Source organism: Cavia porcellus, unplaced genomic scaffold (genome assembly GCF_034190915.1).
Source record: "Cavia porcellus strain 051 isolate PalLab524CR breed Dunkin Hartley unplaced genomic scaffold, mCavPor4.1 scaffold_9, whole genome shotgun sequence".
In the NCBI taxonomy this organism is placed as follows: Eukaryota; Metazoa; Chordata; class Mammalia; order Rodentia; family Caviidae; genus Cavia; species Cavia porcellus.
In genome coordinates, this window is record NW_026947492.1 from 61,284,392 (window position 1) to 61,309,940 (window position 25,549).

Sequence of the window (25,549 nt, forward strand, 5' to 3'; positions counted from 1 at the left end):
AAGCAGGTGGAGTTATGCTCTGCTGACTCAGGAACGAACTCGGCTGAGAGAAACCAACTTGGAATGCAGTCCTGGTGCTAAAACAGGAACAGAAAAGCCTCGCTGCTGAGGCTGGACCCCACGCCATTTGGGTTTCCCGCCGCGCGGTGGCTGGCTGCCTCTACATCGGCTCGGCAAGGAGAGAGACGCACGGAAACTCTGAGAACGGGAGTCTGTGAACGGAGTCGAAAACAGGACAGGCAGGGAGGCATGTTCTGACTTGTGGCGAGGTGAGTGAGAGAAACTGACACTCCACCACAGTTTGACTCCAGCGGACTTTCTGGGCCCGGGCAGTCCTGCGGGAGCAGGGCGCGCTGGCGACTCCAGCCACACATCCCCCTGTCGGGCGGGATTGGTGAAAAGTGCCTGGCCTGCGTGACGCTGCCGGCGGACCCCGTAGGCTGGCCCAACCCAGATCCCAGAGCCTGACGGAGGCCGGGAGGGGCGGGCCCCCGCGTAGGCTGCCTGGTGTGCAGCAGTGAGTGGAAACACCTAACCGGCGCAATTCAATCAGGCTGTGGCTGACAGAGAGAGAAGCTAGGCCTCTCATATAAGCTTGCATATATAAGGAACAGAGAATATGGGAAGAGGCAGCAACAAGAAAGGCTCCTTGGCCCCCAACTCTGAGAAACAGGCAATAACAGACACCGCACCATTACACATAAGGCGCCATATAGAGAGCCTCATAGACCAATTCAGGAATGAAGTTATCAACGACCTGAAGCTAGAAGTATGCAAAATAGTTAGAGAAATACTAAGCACCACCCAAGAAAAAACAGATGGTGGAATGGAAGAACAGAAAAAGAGGGGAGAAGTGTTTGATGGAGAAAACAGGGAAAGCATAGAATACGTGAAGCAGGTTCAAAGGGACTACCAAGAAACTAAGAAGTCTATCGAAGACTGGCATAACAGCTTGAAAGAAACTAAGGACAGACTATCTGAACTGGAGGGCAGAATTGTAATATGGGAGAATGAAATGAAAAACTTCTTAAAAATAACAAAGAAACAAACAGCAATAATACAAAGACAAGAAGATGATAAGAGGAGCCATAACTTAAGGATTAAGAACATAAAAGAAGAAGTAGGGACACAAACAAATGAACTACAAAAGCTACTCACAGAAATAATCCAGGAGAATTTTCCTAATTTAGCAAAAGGTAAAGATACTCAGATGTATGAGGCATACAGGACCCCAGCCACCTACAACCCTAACAGAGCAACACCCAGGCATATAATAATAAAAATTCCAGAAATTCAATACAAGAACAGAATATTAAAAGCTGTCAGAGACAAGAAGCAGACCACTTACAAGGGAGCACCCATCAGAATTACAGCAGATTTCTCTGCACAAACCATCAAATCACGAAGAGCTTGGGGGGAAATAATTCAAGCTTTGAAAGATAATAATCTCCAGCCAAGATTGAGATATCCTGCACAACTGTCCCTCGAAATTGATGGAAAAACAAGGTGCTTCCAGGATAAAGAGGAACTGGGGGAATTTGCAACCACCAATTCAACTCTACAGAGAGTATTGCAGGATATTCTAAAAAAAGAAAAATACAAAGAATCCAGAAATAATGGAGGCCACAACGAATGGAGCAGAGAACAAAGTGAAGAAGACAAACTGACAGCTACTGACAGAATAAGAGCTCAACAGAAATGAGGCAGAGAAGATTGGATGATAGGAACAGCTATTTTGGAGAAAATGACATCTTAATAGGTAATACTGATTTAGTATCATCTTGTTTTGAAGTCTCATCTAGCTTTTGTCCTTCTGTCTCCAATGGTCCAAATAGGTTGTATCTTACTGGATTTTATTATGTATGATAGTATAAGCAAAAACCTTTTAAAGACAAGGAGATTATACAGAAACCATTGTTCATTTTCTGTTAGTCGATTCTAAATACTCTGTAATGCTGTCATTCTCTTGAATGGTTTTACATTGTTTTGATATACTTAATGCTACAGTATATGAAGTTGTACTCAAGGATTTCAAGGAAAGATAATATGGTAACTACTTTTAGGTCAGGATTATCTGGTGGTGAAACACTATTCTGCTTAAATGGTTATGTTTTGATCTGTGCTGTTTCGTTGTTATGCCCTCTTTTATCTCAATCTCCACTCCATTATTTACTTTTTTATTTTTATCCTTTTAATTAAAGGAAAAAAATAGCAGGATATATTATAGTAACCCACTTTGACTTTCCATTACCTCGATTTAAAGCCCTGTATTACTCTCACCATCTGGTTTTTAACTGATGTTCCCCCATTCTGTTTTGCTGGATAGTATCAGGTTCGAAAATTTAGGCATCAGCTGTGAAGATAATGAGATTCATTATAACGCCCATTCTCATTGACTTTTATCTATTTTTGAAGACCTACAATGTCTCCAATGTTTTGGTTTTGTCGGTTTTATTCTTTACAGTTTTGTTCAATTGTATTGTAACTAACAATATAGGCAATTCTATTAGAGATAGCGGGAGGCATTATGGTAACCATTGTTGATCACCTTGTATTATGTTTTCACATTATCTATTATGTCCACCCTTTTGACTTGACCGATTCTGTTCTGTTATGTCACATTTGGTTTTACTCTCTTCCAAAAAAGTAATAAGAACCGTGGGAGCAATGAAACCCAAAATGTGTAATAGTCATTGTACAAAAGAGAGGAAAAGAAAGTGCTCTGTACTATATAACTGCATGTATATTTAAGTGTATAAGATAGAAAATGATATCACAGAGTTTTATTGGATCATTGAACAGAACTGTTTGCAGTATCATTGATGGAATGTCCACTTTACAAGCTTTAATTTTGTGACTTGAACAATTATTTCTAAGATGACAATATGTAATCCATTAACTAGTAATTTCCTACTGTTCATTTTTTTTTCTGCAAATCTGTATAACTTGTACCCTTTCTCTGCTTTTTTTTCTTTTCTCCTTAAATAAAATTTAAAAAAAAAATTAAAAAAAAAAAAAAAGAGTTTGTGTTGATAAGTCTGCTGTTATTTTGATAGATTTCCCGTTATAGGTAACCTGCATCTTTTCTCTGGCTGCTTTTAATATTCTGTTTTTTTGGTGGATTTCTGGGATCTCGATTATTATATGTCTAGGCGTAGATCTGTTTTGGTTGTAGGTAGCTGGTGTTCTGTATGCTTCTTTTATCTGGATATCATTTCTTTTTGCTATACATGGGAAATTTTGCTTTAATATCTCTGTGAATATTTTTTGTATTTCATTTTTGGATGTTCCTGCTTCCTCACTCACATTCTTTATTCTTAGGTTATGTATCTTTTTGTCATCTTCCAGTTTTAGAATTGCTTCTTTCTGGTTCCTTGTTATTTTTAAGAGGCTTTTTCTTTCACATTCATATGTCCTAAATCTTTCTTCAAGTTTCAGAAGGCTATCTTTAGTTTCTGTCAAGGCATTTTGCCAATGTTCAATGGAGTTTTTAGTTTCCTGATATTCTCTTTGGATCTGTTTCATGTATTCTAAGTTATGCTTAAATTCTTCTTCAGATGCTTCTCTTTCTTTTCTGATTTCCTCAGTTCTTCCATCTGTGTTCTCTTGGGCGGGGCTTGTCATTTCTTTAATCTCTTTATATCTTGCCTCACTTGGATCAGGAGTACAGCTTTAAATTCCTCTATGAGATCATGTAGGTACTTTTTAATTTCAGCTGATGCTGTGTCGAGTAGTGGATGGTTACTGTGCTTGTTCTCTTCGGTGTTTACTTCTCCTGGGCTTATTTTCTCCTGTTGGGCAGCTGGAGATTTTTTTTAATTTTTATCTCTTGTCATGTTTCTGGTTTCTTTCAGACTGTCCTGGAGTTCTCTGGCCCTCTCCGAATTGCTTAGGGCCTTTCAGAAGCGTGCTGGCTTGAGTTTTTGCTGTCCTCCCCAATTTACTGTTATCTGGGGTAGGCTGGGATGCAGGGGCGGTACAGGCTAGTCTCTAGCCTCTGTGCCAGTTAGTTCCTAAATTAGGCTGTACTTTCTGGTTGTCACTGAGTTGTGACTATTTTGTATCCGCTCATTGGGCCCCAAGCAGAGGCTTGGGTTAGCCCCAGTATCTCCTGCCAGTTCTCTTTGTACCAGAAGCAGCTGAGTAATGTCACTCTGGCACAGGGTCCTGCCCAAATCTCAGCTGTTCTCTTCCAGACCTCTCTGTGTCAGGAGCACCAGCACAGCAGAACTGCCCAAACTCTGTATGAGGCTGAAGCCAACACGTACTCAGGCTCTGCCCAATTCCAAGATGCCTTCCACTAGCCCTCCCTACAGGGGGCTCAGTGACGCCACTGAGCTGTAGGTTCTGCCCAACTGTAAAATGGCTGCCACCAGGCTCTGTGTTATTGATGTCCCCGTGGTGGCGGGCACTGTCCCGTTCCAAGATGTTTTCTGGCCAACCCCGGCAGTCGCAGGGTCTCTAGTACTCACCAGGGTCCACGCCGCCCACCTTTCCCACGTTCCCAGCACAGCACTGATCGGTCAGAGATCCGTGCTGCGTGCATTCCCGGTACAGGGTGGAACGGTCAGGAATCCGCGCTGCGTGCACTCCCGGCTCAGTGCGGAACCGTCGGAAACCCGCGCGGCGTGCCCTCGCGGCCCGGCGCGGAGCAGTCAGAAATCCGCGCTGCGTGCACTCCCGGTACAGTGTGGAAGGGTCAGAAACCCGCGCAGCGTGCCCTCCCAGCACAGTGCGGAGCAGCGTTTGGCTTTGGAGCTCGAGAGTCTTTCACAATCTCCTCTGGTGTAGCTGGGCAGTCAAAAGCCAACACAGCTTTTCCTGTTGCGTCCATGGGTTAAACTGTTGATTAAAAGGCGCAGGATTTGCATCTTCCCGTTTTCAGCCTTCACAGTCTCAGCACGACTTTAAATCCTCCAGCTGCACTGTCTTGGTTAATAAGAATCGTTATCCATTTGTCTGGCCCTCTCCATGTTGTGATATTCTAGCTTTTAATATGATTTCTCCGGAGAGACTCTCCGCCCGATCCTCTAGTTAGCCGCCATTTTCTCCTCTCCCGAATGTGCCTTTGTCCACAGTCTGTTCTCAATGGACTGAGTTGGAAAGATCTCAGAGATATTAAGTGAGAATATCCAAATTGTAATTCTCTTTTTATACTTGGGGAAACAAGAGGTGATTATGCCATTCATTTGCCTAAAATTCTCCACTGGTTTCCACTGCCAACCAAGTACTAGCTCTGGACCTGACATTCAAGCTCCTTGCACTGTCGGCCCCACCAACCCTTCTGGCCTCTTCTCCTATGGACCAGCCTCACCATCCTCTAGGGAGCCCTGGGGTGCAGCCCAAAGTGCACTGCACCACCTCTTCCTCTCGGACTTGAGCACACCGCACAATCACCAAGATGTCAGATACACTCACAGTATTTCTGCTTCAGGAGTGAGGTGGGCCCAAGAATTTCTAAAAAGTTTCTGGGTGAGTGATGACACTGTTCCAGGAACCACACTTTGCCAGCCACTGCCTTCACAAGGATTATTTCCTCATCTAAAGAGGCTGACCTACCATGTCAGTTTGCCTGGGACTGCTGGTTTGGGTATCAAAAGTCCAAGGTTGCTGAAAACCCCTCAGTTCTAGTTCTGGGGCAGTTAGGGTACAAGAAATAAGACTCTCTCCCACACTGCTGTTTATAGGTATCTACTGCTACTGCCAGGCATCCTTCTCTAGGGCCAGACTGAGGACCCCTCAAGAAGCAGTTACATTTTGTTTACTGACGTTTTGCTGGAATAAGAAAATTTTAACAAATTTTCACAAATTCAGGTTTCTCCAAATATTTATTTCCTTCATGGAGGGTTTTCTAGTTTTCTGTTCTTGTAAACATGTAACACAATTTGTTGTGAGAACAAACTGCAAGTATCCAGATCTTTGCCCTGTGCCACGGGGTGGGTTTAATACGCAGAAGCAAGGGCAAAGGCAGTGAGCAAACATTAGCAGCAGCTATTGCTGCTGCTGCTTCTTTTTTGGAGGGTTCGGTGGTGGTGGTACTAGGAATTAAATCTCTGCACTGAGCAACATCGATGCCTCTTTAAAAGTTTATTTTGAAATAGCTAAATCTTTAAATTGCCTGTGGTAGGATCAAACTTGTTTTCTCCTCCCTCAACTTATCACAGCGCTGAGATTATAGGCATGTGGCACCATGCCCAGCTACAAGTGAGCTTCTTCCTTAAAGTAGGTCTTGGGATGCCAATTTAGCTCACTTGAAGTGACTTCCAAGAGGTGCCTACAACACTACAGGGCCATATAGACCTTGGAGAGGATTGATTATGTTTCTGCTCATTGTAGATCAGGGTCAATGCTCTTCAGTAACTTTCCAAGAGGTCAGAGGTCAGAAAGCTGATAGCGTCTCAAGAGACCATCTCGACAGCATGTGTAGATTTGCTTCTCCCATGTGGCAACCTGGAACACAAAAATTCACAGCTCAAAGGAAGCCTGCAATTCTTCTATTTCAAAAAGATAGAGGCTGCTCACTGACTCCACTAATTCAAGCAAGTCTGAAGAACCTTTGACTCTGAAGGCAAGAGAAAATTACATCCCATCCATAATATATATTTACACAATCCCTGGCCAGGGCCAAGGATGCACTTATGACCACAGAACAGAGAAACTGATTAGCCTTAGTGAAATGCAAACCCATTAGAGCTGAATGTGAGTTAGTTCAGAGAGTCTGCACTAAGGAGGAGATGGCCTATTGATAGGCTTGGGTATCTCTAAGCCTTATAAAACTATATGCATGGAAATAGCATGCATTCTATAATTATTACTGAGTTTGGTACCATGTAGCTGCATGACATAGGGCAACTTTCTCAATCCTTTTGAGTCTCAGTTTCCTCCTTTGTAAAATAGAACTGATATGCTGGTTCACAATATAGAACCCAAGGCAGGAACTTTTAAAAATGAAATGGATCTACATTAACTTGCCTGGGAAAAGCTCCACGATGTTAAGTAAAAAACAAATAAACTATAAGACAATACATATAGAATGGGCCCAAATATGTACAAACTAAAAATAAAACTGTATTATTCACATAAATGCACAGATACACAGATGTCAGGGTAAAATTTCTCTAAAAACAGTCTTAAAAGATATATGCAAAACAATACTAGTTAGTGCTAGAGGAAAAAGTGGAACTAAAAAGGTCTTAGAGCAGACTTTTAAGTCTGTATAATTGTGTATCATGAATTTTTATAGGTATATATTAATTTGCATAAACTTTTTGAAAATTGTAAGACAACATGGGAATAATATCCTGACCTCAAAGAATGGTATCAAAGACTAGATATCTGTACAATGTCTGATTAATAAATACTATTTCATTTTTCTTTTTCCACTGTAATGAGAATCAATCTTGAGTTTGAATAATTGGTAATTTTTAAAGAATACATTCATAAAGGAACTTTCATATCCATATCTCATTATTATCCTCATTTTACAGATGAATTGACAGAGGGGCTGGGGATTTAGCTCAGCGGCATAAACACCTGCCTTGCAAGCAGGCGGTCGTGAGTTCAATCCCTGGTACCGATAAAAAGTTAAAAAAAAAAAAAAAAAAAAAAAGGGCAAACAGATGAATTGACAGGCTGAGGAGGTGAATGAATTTTTCAAGTTTCTAGAGCCAGTAAATGAGGAAGTCTCTTCTGACTCAAAAGCTTTGATTTTTTTCCATCCACCATATAAGCAGTATTTTAGAATACCTAACGACCACCAGATATCCTGATTCAGTCTCTTCCAAACCCTGGATCCCAGGTAGGAATAACCCAGGCCAGTGTCCTCTAAGGCCTTTACCTTGTACACAGGGTCACAGTCAGCCCCAGTGAGCTCAATGGCATAGTCTAAATCTTGCTGAACAATAAAACAGCTTCCATCACCTAAAGGGCAAAAAGAAAATTTAGGTAATTAAAGAGAATTCTAGTCTAAAGAAGATGATCATAAGATACAGAATAGTAAATATGTCCTTCTATATGGGCTACATATGATGACCTATAGCTGCTGCTTAGAATGCTGGCCTGGGTAGTATCTGAAGGCCAAGTGCAGAATTACTGGGGAACAAGGCTGCCTGCCATCAAAGGCACAGCAAACAACTGCAGGCTCACACATTTATCTGCAAACTTATCCTTGACAATGTTTTTAAATAAGGTATTGGTCTACACAAAATGTTTTCTTTAAGAAAAATTTATTCTCCCAAATTATTCCTCAAACTATGAATCTGACAACACATACAAGGAGAAAAATAATACCAAGAAAACAAAATTACAGCTAATCAGTGGAAGAGCACCTGCCCAGAATATATAGGCCATGGGTTCAATCCTCAGCATTATGGGGCGAGGAGGATCAATCTATCTATCTGGCTATTTACATGTCTTAATTTCCTCAGAAGAGCATGGACGGATGAAATGGATAATCTGTAAAATACCCAATAAAGTGATTTTTGCTATTGTTTTATTTAATATAAAAATAGTAGCTCATTGAAGAAAACATTAAAAATAAACAATAAGAATAAACTACCCATAATTTACCACTCAAAGCTAATTAGTACTAGTATTTTGAGTCCTTCCAATCTTTTTAATAAAATTATTTTATATGCTAAGAAGCATTCTGTATAAAAGAATATCTTTTTGCAAAGTACTCTCTCTAATGTGAGATTAGGACTTTGTTAGCTAAGCAACTATATGGTAAGACCCCCAAACACCAATCCCTAAAAAACAAAACAAAACAAAACCCTCTGTATAAAACCTTGGAAAAGAACCAAAGATATCAATTTGCCTTTTGAATTTTTTTTTGAAATCTGACAAACTAGGGCCAGGATTTAGCTCAGTGGCATAAGCGCTTGCCTGGCAAGCACAAGGTTGTGAGCTCAATCCCTAGTACAAAAAAAGAAAGAAATTTGAAGAACTGCTTTCTAAATCTATTTGATAATCAATGTACACACTCCAAATAACAGTATTGAGAGATAATACCCCTCTGATCTTTTTAAGGTCCTGAGGATTGAACCCAGACCTCAAGCATACTAGGTTATTAAAAAATTATTCACATGAAAACTTAAATCTTCTCATTAACCACCAAAGAAGCTCAAAAACTGTTCATGTCTAGTTTCTAAGCCAGTGCAGAATACTCCTGCAGAGGAGCCAACCAGCTACACTGTCCACCTCCACACTCAGGTGCTCTCTGCCTCAAGGGCCTCTTCTTTCTAAGGGAACAGAAATGTTTCCTTGTAATGAACTGAAACGTGGCTCCTGATAACTTTCTACTATTCGTTTTAGTCTTGTCTCCTGAGAACAGTTACACTTTCATTTCTTTTGCATTTATGTGTTAGTAACAGAAATTACATCTTGCCTTCTTCCCAACAGAAACAGCTTGCAAGTACAAAAATTCCTTGATCTTCAAGGAACTGTCTCTCTAAACTGACCCTGGACTCACCTTGGCTAGCAATGAATCCATCTCTGAAATTCAGCAGGGATAGAACTGGTGCTCCTGATCTGTGGATGACTTGAACTGGAGCTCTAGGATTCAGAGTAGGGGGAATTTTACTTTCTGAAAGCAGTGCTTGATTACATTCAACATATAATAATAATAATCACATAAAAGGAAACGGGACAAATGTAGAGAAAAGTTAAAACCATTCATATAGTTTCTTGCCTGGCAAGACTTGATAGGTGGGGAGCTGGGGATTTAGCTCAGTAGCATTAAGCGCCTGCTTGCAAGTGAGTAGTCATGAGTTCAATCCCCAGTACCCCGCCCCCCCCCAAAAAAGAAAGAAAGTTCAAGACCAGCCTGGGCTACAAAGTGAACTTAAAGCCAGCCTGAACTGCATACATAGTGAGTCCCTGTCTCAAAAAGACAAAAAACAAAAACAAAAACCCAAAAAACAAACAAAAAACCACCTCTAGACAATCATTTTAAATGCAAAGTTATTTTATTATTCGAACAATTTCCAAAGCAATTATTATGGCTGGACAACCATGACAATAGGAGTCAAACTATCTTTTAACAGGATTCCAGGAATAATAAGATCAGATAATTCACACCACAAAGACTTTATCAATGGAAAAATATACCCTTAGAGCTCAACAGTCATCTGCTACACTAAATCAATATTAAAGCCAGTAAAAAATTCCACTCTGTAGAGGACCATGCAAATGATTGGTGACTCACCTAGGATTCCTCACATCCAGCTGATAAATGTTTCCATCTTGTGTTCCAGCTAGTAGCAAGAAGCCAGAGAGAAAAGTACAGCAATTGAAGGCATCTGAGCCAATAAAGAGGAAGACCTGGGAACAACAGGAGACAAAAATGTTGTTTAAAGATTAATTTGCTTCCCAGAATAAACAGACACCAAAAAAGGGGCGAACTTCACTATTTTCAGAGATTCTTGCTTTCCCTCTCTGTGCATCATGAGCAGGAAACCGAACACTGACCAAAAACTGAGAAAGAAGGTAGCTCCACCCCCACCTACCAATTTCAAGGCCTAAGGTTGGTGAGGGCTGGTGCAATCTACATAAACAATTTGCTCAGAGGTGACAGTTTTCAAACTGATGCCCTTCAACAGTCTGACACACGCTCCTGTCCACCAAAAACCTTTCTTTCCCTTTCCATCATGACATCCACTGAAAAGCACTGGTCATTCTCATGTTTATGTTTTGCTTCATGGCCAATTCTAGCACCCTTCTGAAGAGGATACTTTGTAGGAAAAGAAAAAGCTTATCTCATGAGGGAATTTAAAGAATCACAATTATCTCATAACTTAAAAAAATCATTACACTTTCTTTTAATCTATACTGTTAGGTCAATCTGACCACATCATCTTCAGATATTCCAAAAGTAAAAAAATAAGAAAACCCAATTCACCTTTGGCAGTAAAAGCTGGCACAGTTCAAGTGCAAAGGCAGCATTAGCAAAATAGATATATTCCTAGGATAAATTTGCAAAATGCAACAAACATCCATAGCACAATACAGTAACAAGATGAAATAAAAATACAAAAGCTGTGCTCACTTCGGCAGCACATATAGTAAAATTGGAGCGATACAGAGAAGATTTGCACGGCCCCTACACAAGGATGACACCCAAAATACAAAAGCTGGGGCTGAATCAAGTCATTAAAGCTATTCTGCATGATGATGATGATAACAAGAAGAAAATTGTACAAATCTAATCAGAGTAAACAGAGTTTAATTAAGAGCAAAATAGGTGGGTGTGGTAGCCCACATCTGTAATCCCAGCTGAGGCTGGAGGACTGCTATGAGTTTGAGGCTAGCCTGGGCTACATAGTGAGTTTAAGATCAGCCTGAATTACAGAGTAAGATCCTGTCTTAATAAAAAGAACAAGGGGGCTGGGGATTTAGCTCAGTGGCTCAAGTGCTTGCCTGGTATGAGGTCATGATTTTGATCCTTGGTACCAAATAAATAAATAAATCAAATGAACAAAATTTGCCCAGCAAAGAAGAAAATTCAACTAATTCTTCTTCTTTTCCAGATACATTTTATTTTAAGGAGAAAAAGAAAAAGAAAGGAAAAAAAGAAAAAAATCTAAAACAAAATTCTAAAACATGTCAATCAGGGGCAACAATGGTATATACATTGCACCTTGTCATCCCCAAATCATTCACCCAGAGTGGAAGACATCTGCATCCAACTGTCTGAACAATACCAGCACAAATCTTTCTCTTCAGTGAACTCAGAGAAATCAGTAGAATAACTATCTTAACTATACATATATATATACGTATATACACACACACACACATATACATATTCAACTAATTCTATAAAATACCTTCTTCATTAATTGATCAAAAACCCTGAAAGCATGACCTTCACCAAGAATTTCTTTACACTGCCTCAGAAGTAGTAGGACCCCACAATGAAGATCTATAAAACCTCATCATTTTACATATAGCATATTAAGGTACAAAACCAGACTTTGTCTGGTTTTGTTGTTGTTGTTTTGGTTTTTTTTGAGACAAGGACTCGATATGCAGCCCAGGTTGGCCTTAAACTCTCAGCAACTGTCCTGCCTCAGCCTCCCAAGTACAGGTGTACACCACTGCGCCTAACTGTGAAAGTGATTTTAAAAAGGCCACAAAGGAATAGAGCATTTCATCTTCTTCACCTAATTCATCACATAATAGGAAGTAAGTCCTATTATGTCCACTTTAGTAATAAGAAAACTTAAGCTAAAAGAGGCTAAGAAAAAAAAAATTAAAAGAGGCTAAGAAACCTCTCCACTGTCATAGCCATTAGGTCTGAGAGCTGTGATTTAAATGCTGCCCCATTCCACATCCCGTGCTGTCACTCCACATGCTCCCTCTAAGCCATGCAGCCTCCTCACAAAGGGAACACAGGGAGCAAGTAGAAATGTTTCTAAACAGCTTGCCAACAATCAGAGTGACCCAGGCCTCAAAGGTCTTATAGGAACCACTTGCCGGCTGCCTGCTCTGTAGTCCCAGGCACTGAAGCTTCTTATCTTCCCGGGCCACCAGCAGCATTTTCGCCTCTGTTCCAACCTCCCGTTCACCTGCTCGACAGATGAGCCATGTTAATGACAGCTATGTGGAGCACAGACACAGACAGCTGACTACTGACTGTACTGTATGTTAGGGAGTCACTGATTAATTTTTTAAAATTTATGTTCTATTTTTTCACTGTGACACTGTTTACACAATAGTACATTTGTGAAAAGTTACAGAAAAAATTAAAATTCAAAACCTTACAGATCTGTGTGATTAAAAAGGGTGACTTCAGCTAGGTGTGGGGCTGCATCCCCTACAATCGCAGCATTCTGGGAGAATGAGAGGCAGGAGGATCACAAATTCAAGCCCAACCCAGGAAATTCAGCAATTTAGTAAGACCTTGCCTCAAAATTTCAAAAGGGTGAGGATGAGCTCAATGCAAAGACTCTAAGTTCAATCCCAATACCACAGAAAGGTGACTATATATAAAAAATACTGAACAACCGTAACTGTAAAGTCACAATATTAAAATACAGTATATTTAGCAATAAGATTGATGGCTTAGGGCCAAGGATACAGCTCAGTGGCACAGTGCCTGCTTGGCAAGCACAAGGTCCTGAGTTCAATTTCCAGAACCACCAAAAATAAAACAAACAAACAAAACTGATGGTCGTAACTCATTCAGTGAAGCTGGGCATAATGGTGTAGGCTTGCAGTACCAGCACTGAGGGAGGCTGAGGCAGCAGGACTATAAATTTGAGTTCCACCTGGGCACTTTACCAAGATACTGTCTCAAAATAAAAACTAAAAAAGGGAAGAGGTGAGGATGTATCTCAGTTGTAGAGTGCCCCTGGGTTTGATATCAGTACTACCCCCAAAAAAGTTTTTTCTGATTTGTTTGACTTTTACTTTTTTCATGAGACAAGGTCTTGCTAAATTGCCCTGACTGGTCTTGAAGTTGCCATCCTCCTGCCTCAGCCTGCTGAGTAGCCAGGACTTGAGATGTTTACCACCATTTGTTTTTAATGACCACAATGGCTGCTCTGAAGAGAATAGATTATAGAACAGTACAGGTAGCAACACAGACAAAGGATGACAGAGTAGTCTAAAATACTGGCAGAAGGAAAGGAGAAAGAAAAGAGAGACTGAGAAGGAGCAGAGAAAAAACTACAAACACTAAAGATGGAGACGTGACTGCTGGTGTGGGACATGAACAAAGGGAGGATGGACTGTGAGTGAAGTTCAGGTTTTGAGCTTGAGCAAATGGATAAATGGCAGTGTCACTTGTTTTTGGTACCAAGGAATGAACTCAAGACCTTGAGGTTGCCACGCAGGCACTTGTGCCACTGAGCTAAATCCCCAGTCCTTTCCTTTTTTGAGATAGGGTCTCTCTCAGGTTCAGGCTGGCCTCAAATTCATGGCAATCCTCCTGCCTCAGGCATGTGTTGCCACAACTGGCATGGTATTACTTTCTGAAGTGGGAAAAAATGGACTAGAGGGTTCAGATACACCTTGTTAGATAAGGTAATGGTGAGCTATCGATCAGATATCTAAATAGTGTCTCAAATTGAGGCATGGTGGTGCACAGCTATAATCCTAGCACTTGGGAGGCTGAGATAGGAGGATCACTGTGAGTTCCAGGCCGGTTACACAGTGAGTGAGACTCTGTCTCCAAAAACAAAAACAAAACAAAACAGCATTGGTGGTATAATAGTGAACACAGCTGCCTGTCAGTAAGAAGTCCTATACTTTAGATAGAACTTTGGAAGTTTTGAGTTAAAATACTATGTAAAGCTAAGGAACTGATGAGGTTGCCCAGGGAGAAAATATACTTACAAGTGGAGAACCTGGAACTTTATAGTGAGGCCCACTAATATTCAAACGTAGAAGAGAAGTGACTTGAGAAGATACTAAGGAGCAGCATCCAATAAGATACAAAGAAAACCTACTGAGGTATCAAAGAAGCAAAAAAAAAGGCGTTTTGAAGAAAAGGATTTACTATGTCAAGTACTCTTCAACTCAGAAAGACAAGTACAGTCCAGGCATGTGGTGCAGCACTTGAGAGGCTCAGACAGGAGGATCACTGTGAGTTCTAGGCCAGCCAGGGAGATACAGTGGGCTCAAGACCCAGTGGGCTGAAATACATAGTGAGACAGTATCTCAAACAACAAAAATAAAAACAAAAAAACAAGTACAGGGAAGTAAGATTAGATTAGGCTACACAGTGACCCTGACTCCGCATTGCAGTGAAGTACCTGTGTATAAACCATCCTAGAACAAACTTAAGAGTAAAATGGAAACGAAAAAGTAAAGAAAACAAGAATATCGTAGTTTATATCACTGTACTTATCAACTAGATTTTGGATTCACCCACCTCTGAAAAGCCCCACCCATGACTGCATGAGGCATGGGAGGGAATCCTAGATACAATCACAATATTGGGCTACACAGTGAGTTCAAGACCACCCCAAACCATTTATCACCATTTATCAAGACCGTGTCTCAAAAACAAACAAAAAATTTGCCTGATTAGGACCTTTACTCTTCTGTCTCACCAGAACAATACATTCAACCTAACATTCTTAATTCACCCTTCTAATCCAAATGTATTTTTTTACATAATACTCAGTGTCACCTCCACACTGTAATATAAATTACTCCATACACGCCCTAGCTCCTACTCTCCACAGTCTGTCCTGTTCAACTGGAATTCATCCTTCACAGTTTAAGTCAACTTCATTTGTAAATATACACTAACCTGTTATACAACTTTTCTCTAAAAATCTATCATATTTGCATTAAGAACCACTAACTTTATTCAGGTGAGCATTATTACTTTATGTATTAACTTATTTATTTATTTTTTGCAAAATTGGGTAGGGATTGAACTCAGGATCTTTGCACTGGACTCCAGTGGGTTTTTTGTTTGTTTGTTTGTTTGGTTGGTTGGTTGGTTGGTTTTATTTTTTTGAGACAGGGTTGTGTTATGTAGTTCAGGCTGGGCTTGAACTCACTATGTAACCCAGGCTGTCCTCAAAATTATGGCAATCCTCCTGCCTCAGCCTCCCAAATGCTGGGATTACAGGCGTGCACCAATACACCTGGCATACCCCACTCCTTTTTATTTTTAATTTTGAGCCAGGTTCTAAGCCACTAAATTTTAGAGGCTGGCCTCAAATTTGCACTCTTCCCACCTTCTCAAAGTTCTGGGATTATAGGTGTATGCTGCTACATTCAGTTTTACTAAATGACTGATAGATATTAGTCTTATCTACTAAATTATACTGTACTTTAATACAGTGATTATGACACATGGCTCCTTTGTTAATTCCAAAGCCATAGAAACATAATAGATAAATACATACATAATAATCTTAGGGTTAAAATTAAAATAGCAACTATTAAGCAAAAAAGGATGAGAAAAAAGGAGAAACTAAGGTAAACACTGAAGGGGACTCAAGGAAACAAAACTAGGGGCCAGGGATATAGCTCAATGGCTCACTGCCTCCCTGGAAGCGTAAGGTCCTGAGTTCAATTCCCATTATCCCCCCAAAAAACAAAACTAGCTCATATATCAATATCAACTTACTAGGTATGTGCTCAGGGGAGCCAAGGTTTATAGAGTTGTCAGCAGCACCCACTGCCACTCCATTAATGGAAGAACCACAGTCTGCAATGACTCCCAAGCAGGCCGAGCGCCCACAATCCCAAAGCCGAGCCGTTCCGTCTCGAGAGCCAGACACCACATTCCGCCCTCGGTCAACAATGGCTGTATCCAGGATACCTGGCAAGAGAAAAACAAGCCCCTCAGATAGACAAGGTAGTAAAGGAAATACAAAGACAGAACAGAACAGCATAAATGTTTAATAAATGTGTACAGAACATGAGCAAGTGGTACCACTGGGCATTTTAAAGTACAAATTTCCTATTTCTAGATGTACATTTAACAAGTTACTCTTAAAATTACCTAGTTTTATTGTCATAGTAAGTCATTCTAAAGTTGCTAGAAAGCAACGTACACACGTGCATGTGAGAAAATCGATGGATGACTTAGATGTTGAAAAAAATGAGGCTTAAACCTCCTATTACTTGGAGATAGTATACCCCATTTCTAAGAAAGCATCAGTCTGAAAATAATCACCTACATGCTAAAAATGCAATCAGATTTCTTAAAATTATTCTACAAATATAAGTATTTCCACTATACGAGAGAAAGGAAAAAAACAACAATCCTCAACCAACTAGTCAAATGAAATGGGGTTTAATTTGGTCTCAATGTTTCATAAAATATATAATCTTTACTACACAAAATAGGATTATAAATCCTACATATTCAAACTCATTTGGTTTAATTAAATGGCCTGAGCAATTTAACTTCAAATTAATTTGCTCATATATTAGAGACACAGAACTACATTTATCTTTCCATTTGAAAGATTCTGAATATACACAGAAAATTTACCTTAGTTTGTTAATTTTAAAAAATCCTAAACCTTTAACCTATATTAGTGGCCACATAAATACATTTAAAGAATATAAAATTTCAGGGGCATCAATTGCAAATCAACTAGAATCGTAATTTGTTTCTAATGGAAAATATCTATTCTATTAGAAACAACAATTTCTGCTTTTTATACTTGAGAAGTACATTAAAACATCACAGGTCACAGGCTTTCATTTTCTAGCAAGTATTAAAGCTTAATTTTATATTTTATGTAAATAATAAAACTATATTATATCCTGAAAATTATACTATTTCATTTGTACCATCTCAATTAATACTACTAGTTTCTCATTTTATATGAGGAAATTGAGGCCCAGAAAAATTACATGATTTCCAAGATCACACTTTTAAGTGGCAGAATTAAAATTTAAATCAAAATTTGCCTCCAAATCTCATACTTGACTATTCCATTATACTGTCTCTCTTACTATCATGTTTTCATATACTAGAAAGGGAAGCAACTTAACTAACAAAAGTTTAACTTTCAGAGATTTAACTAAATTAACAAAAGCTTATCCTTCACAACAGATCTATACACAGAACTGTTTAAAAAGTTTCTAATAGCTCTCTATTATCAGCATCAGATTATGTTCATTTAGTCTAGACTTCCTTATGATTTTGCTTTGTTTTGTTTGTAAGAAACACCCTAGGCAATAAAGAACCATATTTGCTTTCAACACAATCCTCTGCTTTTTATTGTGTTTGTGAGGTACTGGCAACCAAACCCAGGTCCAACAAAACACTAGGCAAGTACTCTACCACTGAGCTGTATCCACAGCCCTATTTTTATTTCATTTTGACAGGGTCTCACTAAATTACCCAGCATGGCTTTGATCTTGCAATTCTGTGGCCTTTGCCTGGAGAGGAGCTGGAATTATAGGCATATGCCACCAAGCCTAGCTCTGTTTCTCGTATTTTCTTACCACTACTGAGAAGCATTAACAGTAACAAATGCAAACACAACTTGGGGATGTGGCTCAGTGGTAAAGCAAGACCCTACAAGATCTCTACAACAAGATACAGTGGTGCAGTGGGGTTCACAAGGTAAAAACATAGGTGTAAATATCACAGAGGGCAATTCATAATTAATTCCCAATTATAGAAAACGTCACTATGTTTCTGAGGGAGGGATGCAAGGTAAGGAATTATTTGAGAATGGTATTATATTTTTGAAATCTCCAAAGTTGTAATCTTGTAACCTTTCTTCTCCTTCTTTCCTCCTCTTCCTCCTATTCCTTCTTCTTCCTTTTCCTTCTTTTTTCTTCCCCTTTTCCATTTTGATTTTTGGCAGTGGGGACTAAACACAGAGCCTTCATACTAAGCTACATCCTCAGACTGGCTCTTACTAAATGGCCTAAGACAGGCTGAAACTTTCAATCTTCTAGCCAAAATTTTCCAGAATGCTGGAATTGTAAGTGTGTGTCACCATATCTGGTTTTATCACTTTCTAAATATTCTAATTAAGGATAAAACATCCCTAAATTATGTTTTTTTCAGCCAACCAAATAATCAGTTACAAAGGGAGGTTATTCTCAGTCTATCTCTACAATCTGATATTATCTAGTTATACAGATAATCCATTGTTAAAATATTAACTATAATTTAAATTCATGGTAAACAACAGTCAGTAACAAGCTCTATTGTTGGTATCTGGTGATGAAGTCATTCATCACCTGGGTTTTACTGTCACCATAGCCAAAGATTAGTAATAAGAAAATAGATTTTTCTCTGTCCCACTGCTGTGGATTGAAAACTGATAGTCAAACATCAGCTGAACTGAATCAGCGTGGTGCTGAGCGTGGAAGGCCCACTTGACAACTATAGCCAGCTTAAGAAAGGAGACCTGGAGAGGAAGAGTAGTGCTATGGCCTCCTAAGTGTTGTTGTTGTTTGGAGTTGTTGGTTCTCCTGAAATCATGCTGGCTCCCGATAGGAATTCATCAGAGGAGCTTGGGATCCTGTCACTGCGGTTCACTTCAGAGGAACACTGGTCCTTCCTGTCTCCAGAGGGGAAAATGTATGCTGTTTAATCTCCAGGACAAGCTTGTCATGCTGGCTTCCTGATACGTACTCAGCTGTTATCACTGGAGGAGCTCAGGACCTCTCTGTCACTGAAGACGACTACGGTACTTTTCAGGGCAGTCCTGGTCCTTATTTTTAGCATCACTTCTTGGCTCCAGTGCAGAACCTTCATCCTTCATCCTGCTGGCACAGACTTTCTAGTTTCCACCAGTGACCTTGAGGCCCTCCCAGCAAAGATCCGTGAAAGAGACTTGCATGAGTCATTGTCGTGGGCTCTAGGCCTCCAGCTGAACTCGTGGGGAACATAGTCATGGGCTCCAGGTCTTCAGCTGGACACACGCAGACATTGCTGTGGGATCCAGGTAATTGGCTGGATTCTCTAGGTGTTTAGTGTGTGGACAAATGTCCTGCACTTTCTTTGTATTTAACTCCTTGTGTGACCACTATAAATAATACTCTAAATTATAGACTCTGTATATAATTGTTCTCCTTGCAATCCCTGACCATAATACCTATGCTCTCTCTTTTTTCCCCCAGCATACAAGTAGGTAATCTTCTGGGAAGGATTTTTCTTTTTTCAATATCGGTTAGGGAAAACAGTCATCTGTATAAAATGGCTCTAGTTAAGCAATAAAAAGACTGTCTAGCAAAGGAATTTCTAGTCCTTGGGGAAATAGTACTCATTCAAATGTTCTGGTGGATGACTTAATTGTATGTCTGTGAGTAACTGGCCTTTATGTCTTTTTAATTTATTTTGTTTTATTGAAATAGGTTCTTGTTATGTACTCCAGACTGGCCATGAACTCACTACGTTGCCGTAGGCTGGCATTAAACTCACAGCAATCTTCCTGCCTGAGCCTCCCTAGTGCTGGGATTACAGGAAAGTGTGGGGATTACATATATTACCATGCTCAGCTTCTGTTTCTATCATCACAGTGATTTGTTATGGAGACTATTAGAGAAGCTCTCCTACCTCCTTTGTGGCCTTTGAAGGTCGCCACGCAGCTAGCATCTTCAGCTGACCAGACCTTCAACTGGGCATCCATTCCCCCGCTGAGAACCACAAGGCCTGATGGGAAAAACCTACAACAATTCACATCAAACACATGTCCTTCCAACACTCTCTGAAAAACAAAAGAGAATGCCATTCTAGTTCTTGTCCATCTCTTGATGTTCTCTCATTTCCTATAACTTTGGACCCTTATATGAAATAAATGCTATTCTTTCATGCTACATTTTTAAAAAGCTGTTAGCTCATCTGTCTACCAGTAATGTTCTAAGAGTTGCTAGTTTTTTCCCCTGAGATTAAGATACAGATGTTATAGAACTGAACTCTGTGATCTAGTTCTAAAAATTAAGAGCTAAAGAGGCATGGTGATCATTAAGATTGATAACTGTAACAATCTGAGAAGTTTAGAAGTTTAACTGAAAGATTCAGTAGGGAGTCAGAGTTCTTACTTTGTAAATATTCCATCCTGTGCAAGGGAGGGCAGGAACATTTTGCCAGTGCTTTACTTGCCCTGAAGGGGTGAGGGGGCTGTGTAAAATACAGCAGGGTGGGGGGGTGGTGTTTTCTCCGTTTTTTGCTCTTGCTGCTGCCTTGCAGTGTTGCCCGTGCCACACCACCCTGCCTTGGAGCCAGCTGATTATGGACTGAAACCTCCAAAACTTGTAAGCTAAATAAACCTTTTCTTTCCTAATTTTGGGTGTCAGGTATTTTGTCTCAGCAAGGAAAGATAAGTAACCAAGACAGTGCCTCTTACTCTTCTTAACATCTGCTGGATAGGTTGCAGGTTTAGCCATACATTCAGTCTAACAGCCTAGCTTTATGCTGTGTTAGAAACTGACCAGAGAAGGCAGATTAAACCAAGGGCTTAATACATTCACTGATGTGGCTCAACTGCTGTAGCTTCATTCTGTCTGGCAAATTACTAAACTTGAAATGGTTCTCTGATTAACAAATGGGAAAACATAGATCAAATAAAGTGCAGTGGTCATATCTTTATAATGGGCCACTCTTCATTCTATGACTCAGTCCAGGTCACCCTTCAAGTCTAAGACTCTAAAAATAGGTTCAAATCCTTTACTCTGAGTTCTCCATTGGAAGCCTGCCAGATCTTCATGGTCCCATCAGAACTAGATGACACACCAAGGCCTCCGCCACTGGAAATGTCCAGGCATGTTATCTGTTCAAAAGACACATCAACAGTACAATCATGAAATGCTCCTGTTCTCTTGAAATACATTTAAATCAACTTTGTTTCACACCCCTTCAAAACAACTTCATGCCTATGCTTCCCAACACAAAGAACCCATGTTGTATATGAAGGCTGAGCTTTTATCCCCAAACTCTCAACAGTCTGTGGCTAACATGCTTTTACTTCTCCAAACAAAAAAATGTTCCTGTAATCATATGCACACTATGGCTTTAACTAAAAGGTTTCACCCATTGTATTATCAATTTCCGGTCTCCATCTTTTGCCATTTTACTTTTTAATATACTTCTACTAAATTTTAGGAAACAACTTGCACTAGGAAGATACAAGTAAGAGCAAAGACATTTCCATATATATCTCTGTATAGCTGTGTATATATACACTGTGCTCATAAAAACACAAAATGATGAAATTGGAAACACTGGTATGGGCTGGGGCTGTAGCTCAGTGGCACAGTGCCTGCCTGGCAAGTGCAAGATCCTAAGTTCAGTTCCTGATGAAAAAAGTGGATAGGAAACACCTGTGTGTCCAGTAATGAGATGGAAAAATAAATCACAGAAAGGTTATACAGCTGTGGAGCTCTTAGAACTATAGAATAATATATACATAATTAAGAAGTAATATTCCCTTGTGATGGCTTTAAGAGAAAAAAATAAAAATAATAATAATAATAAAGAAGTAATATATAAACCAAGTATGGTGGTCCACACTTGTATTCCCAGCATTGGGGAGGCTGAGGCAAAGAATCACTGTGAGTTTGCGGCCAGTCTGGGCTACGTGGTAAGTTAAAGGCCAGCCTGAATTGCATAGCAAGACCCTGTCTCAAAAACAAAAAAAGAGTAGGATATAAAGTAGCATTACTCTAAAAATTATTTGGGTAATATGGTTAAAGTAGAAATACAAGGATAAAGTAAAATAATATATAGACTTACTATGGTACTGGTTCATAGGAGGCAATCAATAAATGTTAGTTATCACCATTATTATTACTAATAAAGATTATATAACACAAATTCACACTAGTTATCTGTAGTTTACAAAAATAAGAATGACCCTTTTAAAGAAGAATGATTCTTTCACTTTCTTATGTCCTAAATTTTCATTACTAAAGATATATTTGTTTTGTAATAAGAATAAAAAACAGATTTCTATTTCCTATTAGTTATTTTGAGACAGTGTCTTACTATGTAGTCCAGGTTGCTCTTGAATTCACTATGTGCCCAGGCTGGCCTTCAACTAAAAGCAATCTCTGAGTGTTAGGATTATAGATATGCGTCACCACACTCAGCAAAAATAGCTTTCTAAACAAGTAACATAAAACCAGGCACAGTGGCACATGGTTGTAATCCCAGCATTTGGGAGGCTGACACAGGAGGATTCTGTGAGTCTAGCTTGGGCTACATAGTGACTTCAAGGCCAGCCTGCCCTATAGAGACCCTGTCTCAAAAAACCAAATTAATTAATTAATTTTAAAAATAAAAATAAAAAATGCAACATAAAGATAGGCTTTAATATGATCAATTTATCCATCACTTTTTATTTCTGCTTCAAAAAGGCCCATAGTATTAGAAAGGGCTTTATTATAAAACTTTAAAACTACAGTGGAACTTGGCTCATGAACTTAACTCTTTCCATGATTCTGGTCACAAACCACACTTGATGAGGACCAAATCCAATTCAATGGTTAGGTTCAATGTTGACCTTACAGAGAAATTTGATTTGGTACTCCTCCAATTCAGTTTGTGACCAGAATTACAGATAGAATTAAGTTTATGAATCAAGGTACCACTGTATTCCTCAGATTGGTATATTTGGAATTTTGAGAAAATCTTTCTGTCTAGAGGCAGATAATAAGCATCAGTTATTTTATCATTATCCAAAAGCTGCTAAGTAGCTTGTTAAAACATATTTAAGAAAATTTCATGTAATCTCTAAGATTACAATGAGTACCTTTGTATGCATACGCTCTATGGACTTGAGTACCAGTTTTGCCAAACATTATAATTCATCAGCTCTGTCATCTTTGTTTTTGTTTTCATTTTTGTGCTGGGATGACCTCACACTTGCTAGACAGGCACTTTAGCCACTAAGCTAAATCCCCAGCCCAGCTATCACTTTATATGTAAATTTTTTAATATGTAAAATCTTATATGTAAAATAAATGAAAGACACATGTCCATAGCACAAGACAAGCAGACAAAATGAGGGAAAAAGCACAGTATTATATTTTCTCTTTATCAGCATACTTACACTCTTTGTATGAATTCTGGAAAATGTAGTATATGGTGCCAAAAACTTAGAAGATGCGTTTTCCTTTGGACATGAAATATGAATGCTTTTCTAGAGAGAAAAGATAAAAATTCATCAATTAGGCTACTTCAGTGTAATTAAAACCTCTCGGAGAAAACATCAAGACAAAAGAAACCCTCATCTTCCAAGTGCACTTGTTCTAACCCTCCGGCCCCAGTGCACAAGTCTTTCATCCTCCGGGCTCAGCAGTCCTTTCACTGCAGAGGACTGTAACACAAGATGGCGCCGCTGGGGTGCCATTACCTTTTTACATGGAAGTAAATGGTCCCCCAGAAGACAGACCAACAATAAAGTACAAATGACATGCAAAAAAGGATTAACATTCTGAAGAAAAACAAACACCAATACTGTCAGCAGTCAGGCAAGGAATAAGATCAGCAGTAAAGTGCTGAGAGATGTGAGGAAACTCAGCACCAGATAAATCTAAACGATAAATCTAAAAGTAAAGGTTCTACCCCCAAGAACTTTTTTTTTTTTTTTTTAGGCAGGGCCTCATTATGTAGTTCAAGCTGAGCTTGAGCTCATCATATAACCTAGGCTGGCTTTGAATAGGTGGTCCTCCTGCCCCAGCCTCTCAAGTACTAGCACCACAGGTATATGCTACCTCACCTGGCTGCCCACAAGAACTACTAACATTTATAATTACCAGAGTAAACTTTCTTTTTTTTATATACCAGAGTAAACTTTTAAAGTACATATGATATACCCATACAATGTCTAAAACTACATCAAGATTACAGTGCCCATTTCCACTTAGGCCTTAATGTAACTGCACATGGTCACAGACTGGCTATCATCACAAAATTGTGTTATAAGGCCCTAACTGTTTTGAGTATGTGATCCAAATATACAGTGCATAGCCTGGTGTGGTGGCACATACCTGTAATCCCAGCACTCAGGAAGCCAAGGCAGGAAGATTATTGTAAATTCAAAACCAGCCTGGGCTACAAAGTTGAGTCCAAGGCCAGCCTGAACTGCATAGCGAGACCGTATCTTAAAAAGGCAAAAACAAACAAACCAAAAACCAAAACCCCACCAAACATACAATGCATGTTTAAATAAAAAATTTTATTACAGTGAAAAACACATCACCATTAATCACCTCAAAATACTCTCATTTCAAACACACTTATGCCATCATTCTTGCTACTTTCTGAAGCAGTTTTAGAGGTCCTCTTTCATGAGTGTCCACAAGATGTGATCAAAACTATAGCAAAGGTTGCTGCCACGTCCAATGGAAAGGCAGACAAGTAAAAACATTTTGCTTTGTCCTCATCTGAACCTGGCATTATACAACTTCTGGCTTTTCCTCAAAGTCAAAATGATCATGAAAGATCAAAGTTTTGAATGGATTCAGGACATTGAGGCAGCTATAACAGTGTAACTAAAGACACAATGGAGAACTTATAGAACTATTTCAAAAAGTGGCAAGAACATGAGCTAAATATGTTTGAAGTGAGGTAGAACATTTTGAAGAGAATTAGTGCCAGTGTGTCTTCTACTGTAATATAGTTTTAAAAACATTCACCATATTTTTTTAATCACACCCTTTGTACCAGAACCAGATGATATGACATGCTAATGGTCATTTATAATCATTTTATGTAAATAGGCAGTAGACAGATAAAAGGCTGTGTAAACTCTCCTTTTTTTTAAGACACAGCCTCACTATGAAATTCAGACTGGCCTTGAACTCATTATGTGGCCCAGAGCTCGATAAACTCTTGCTCAAGGATTCTTGCAAAGTAACATCTCTTTCTCAAAGTAAAACACCAACACCAACAACACTCTAACCAACTGACCACCACCTAACTGCTTATGTCCTATGAGAAGCTGAGAAGTTACGTTCATCAAAAGGCCCTAACATGTTCTCTCTTCTACAGTAGTACTTTGGAGTTTCTAGAAATCCTTTACGATAATGAAAGGGTATTTAAAATCAATATACTGAATCATTTTATATCCAACAGATAGAAGTCCTCATACTTCACTAAAAAAAA

At 39.3% G+C, this 25,549-nt stretch overlaps 1 protein-coding gene and 1 pseudogene across 2 annotated transcripts in view; one reads left to right on the plus strand and one right to left on the minus strand.

The window, feature by feature from the left end:
• Positions 1-5,809: 5,809 nt before the first annotated feature.
• Paaf1 (proteasomal ATPase associated factor 1) overlaps positions 5,810-25,549 on the minus strand; it is a 29,140-nt gene continuing 9,400 nt past the window's right edge. For both annotated transcript variants that reach the window (XM_003463447.5, XM_013145315.3), the window contains 9 exons: positions 23,493-23,582; positions 21,114-21,212; positions 20,000-20,150; positions 16,091-16,285; positions 12,475-12,566; positions 10,205-10,320; positions 9,470-9,552; positions 7,838-7,920; positions 5,810-6,450 (listed from right to left, as the gene is read on the minus strand). In XM_003463447.5, coding sequence (XP_003463495.1) covers positions 6,373-6,450; positions 7,838-7,920; positions 9,470-9,552; positions 10,205-10,320; positions 12,475-12,566; positions 16,091-16,285; positions 20,000-20,150; positions 21,114-21,212; positions 23,493-23,582 — 987 coding nt within the window. In that variant the 3' untranslated portion in view covers positions 5,810-6,372. The remainder of the gene's footprint in view (positions 6,451-7,837; positions 7,921-9,469; positions 9,553-10,204; positions 10,321-12,474; positions 12,567-16,090; positions 16,286-19,999; positions 20,151-21,113; positions 21,213-23,492; positions 23,583-25,549) is intronic.
• Positions 11,037-11,150, plus strand: LOC111755108 (U6 spliceosomal RNA; annotated as a pseudogene).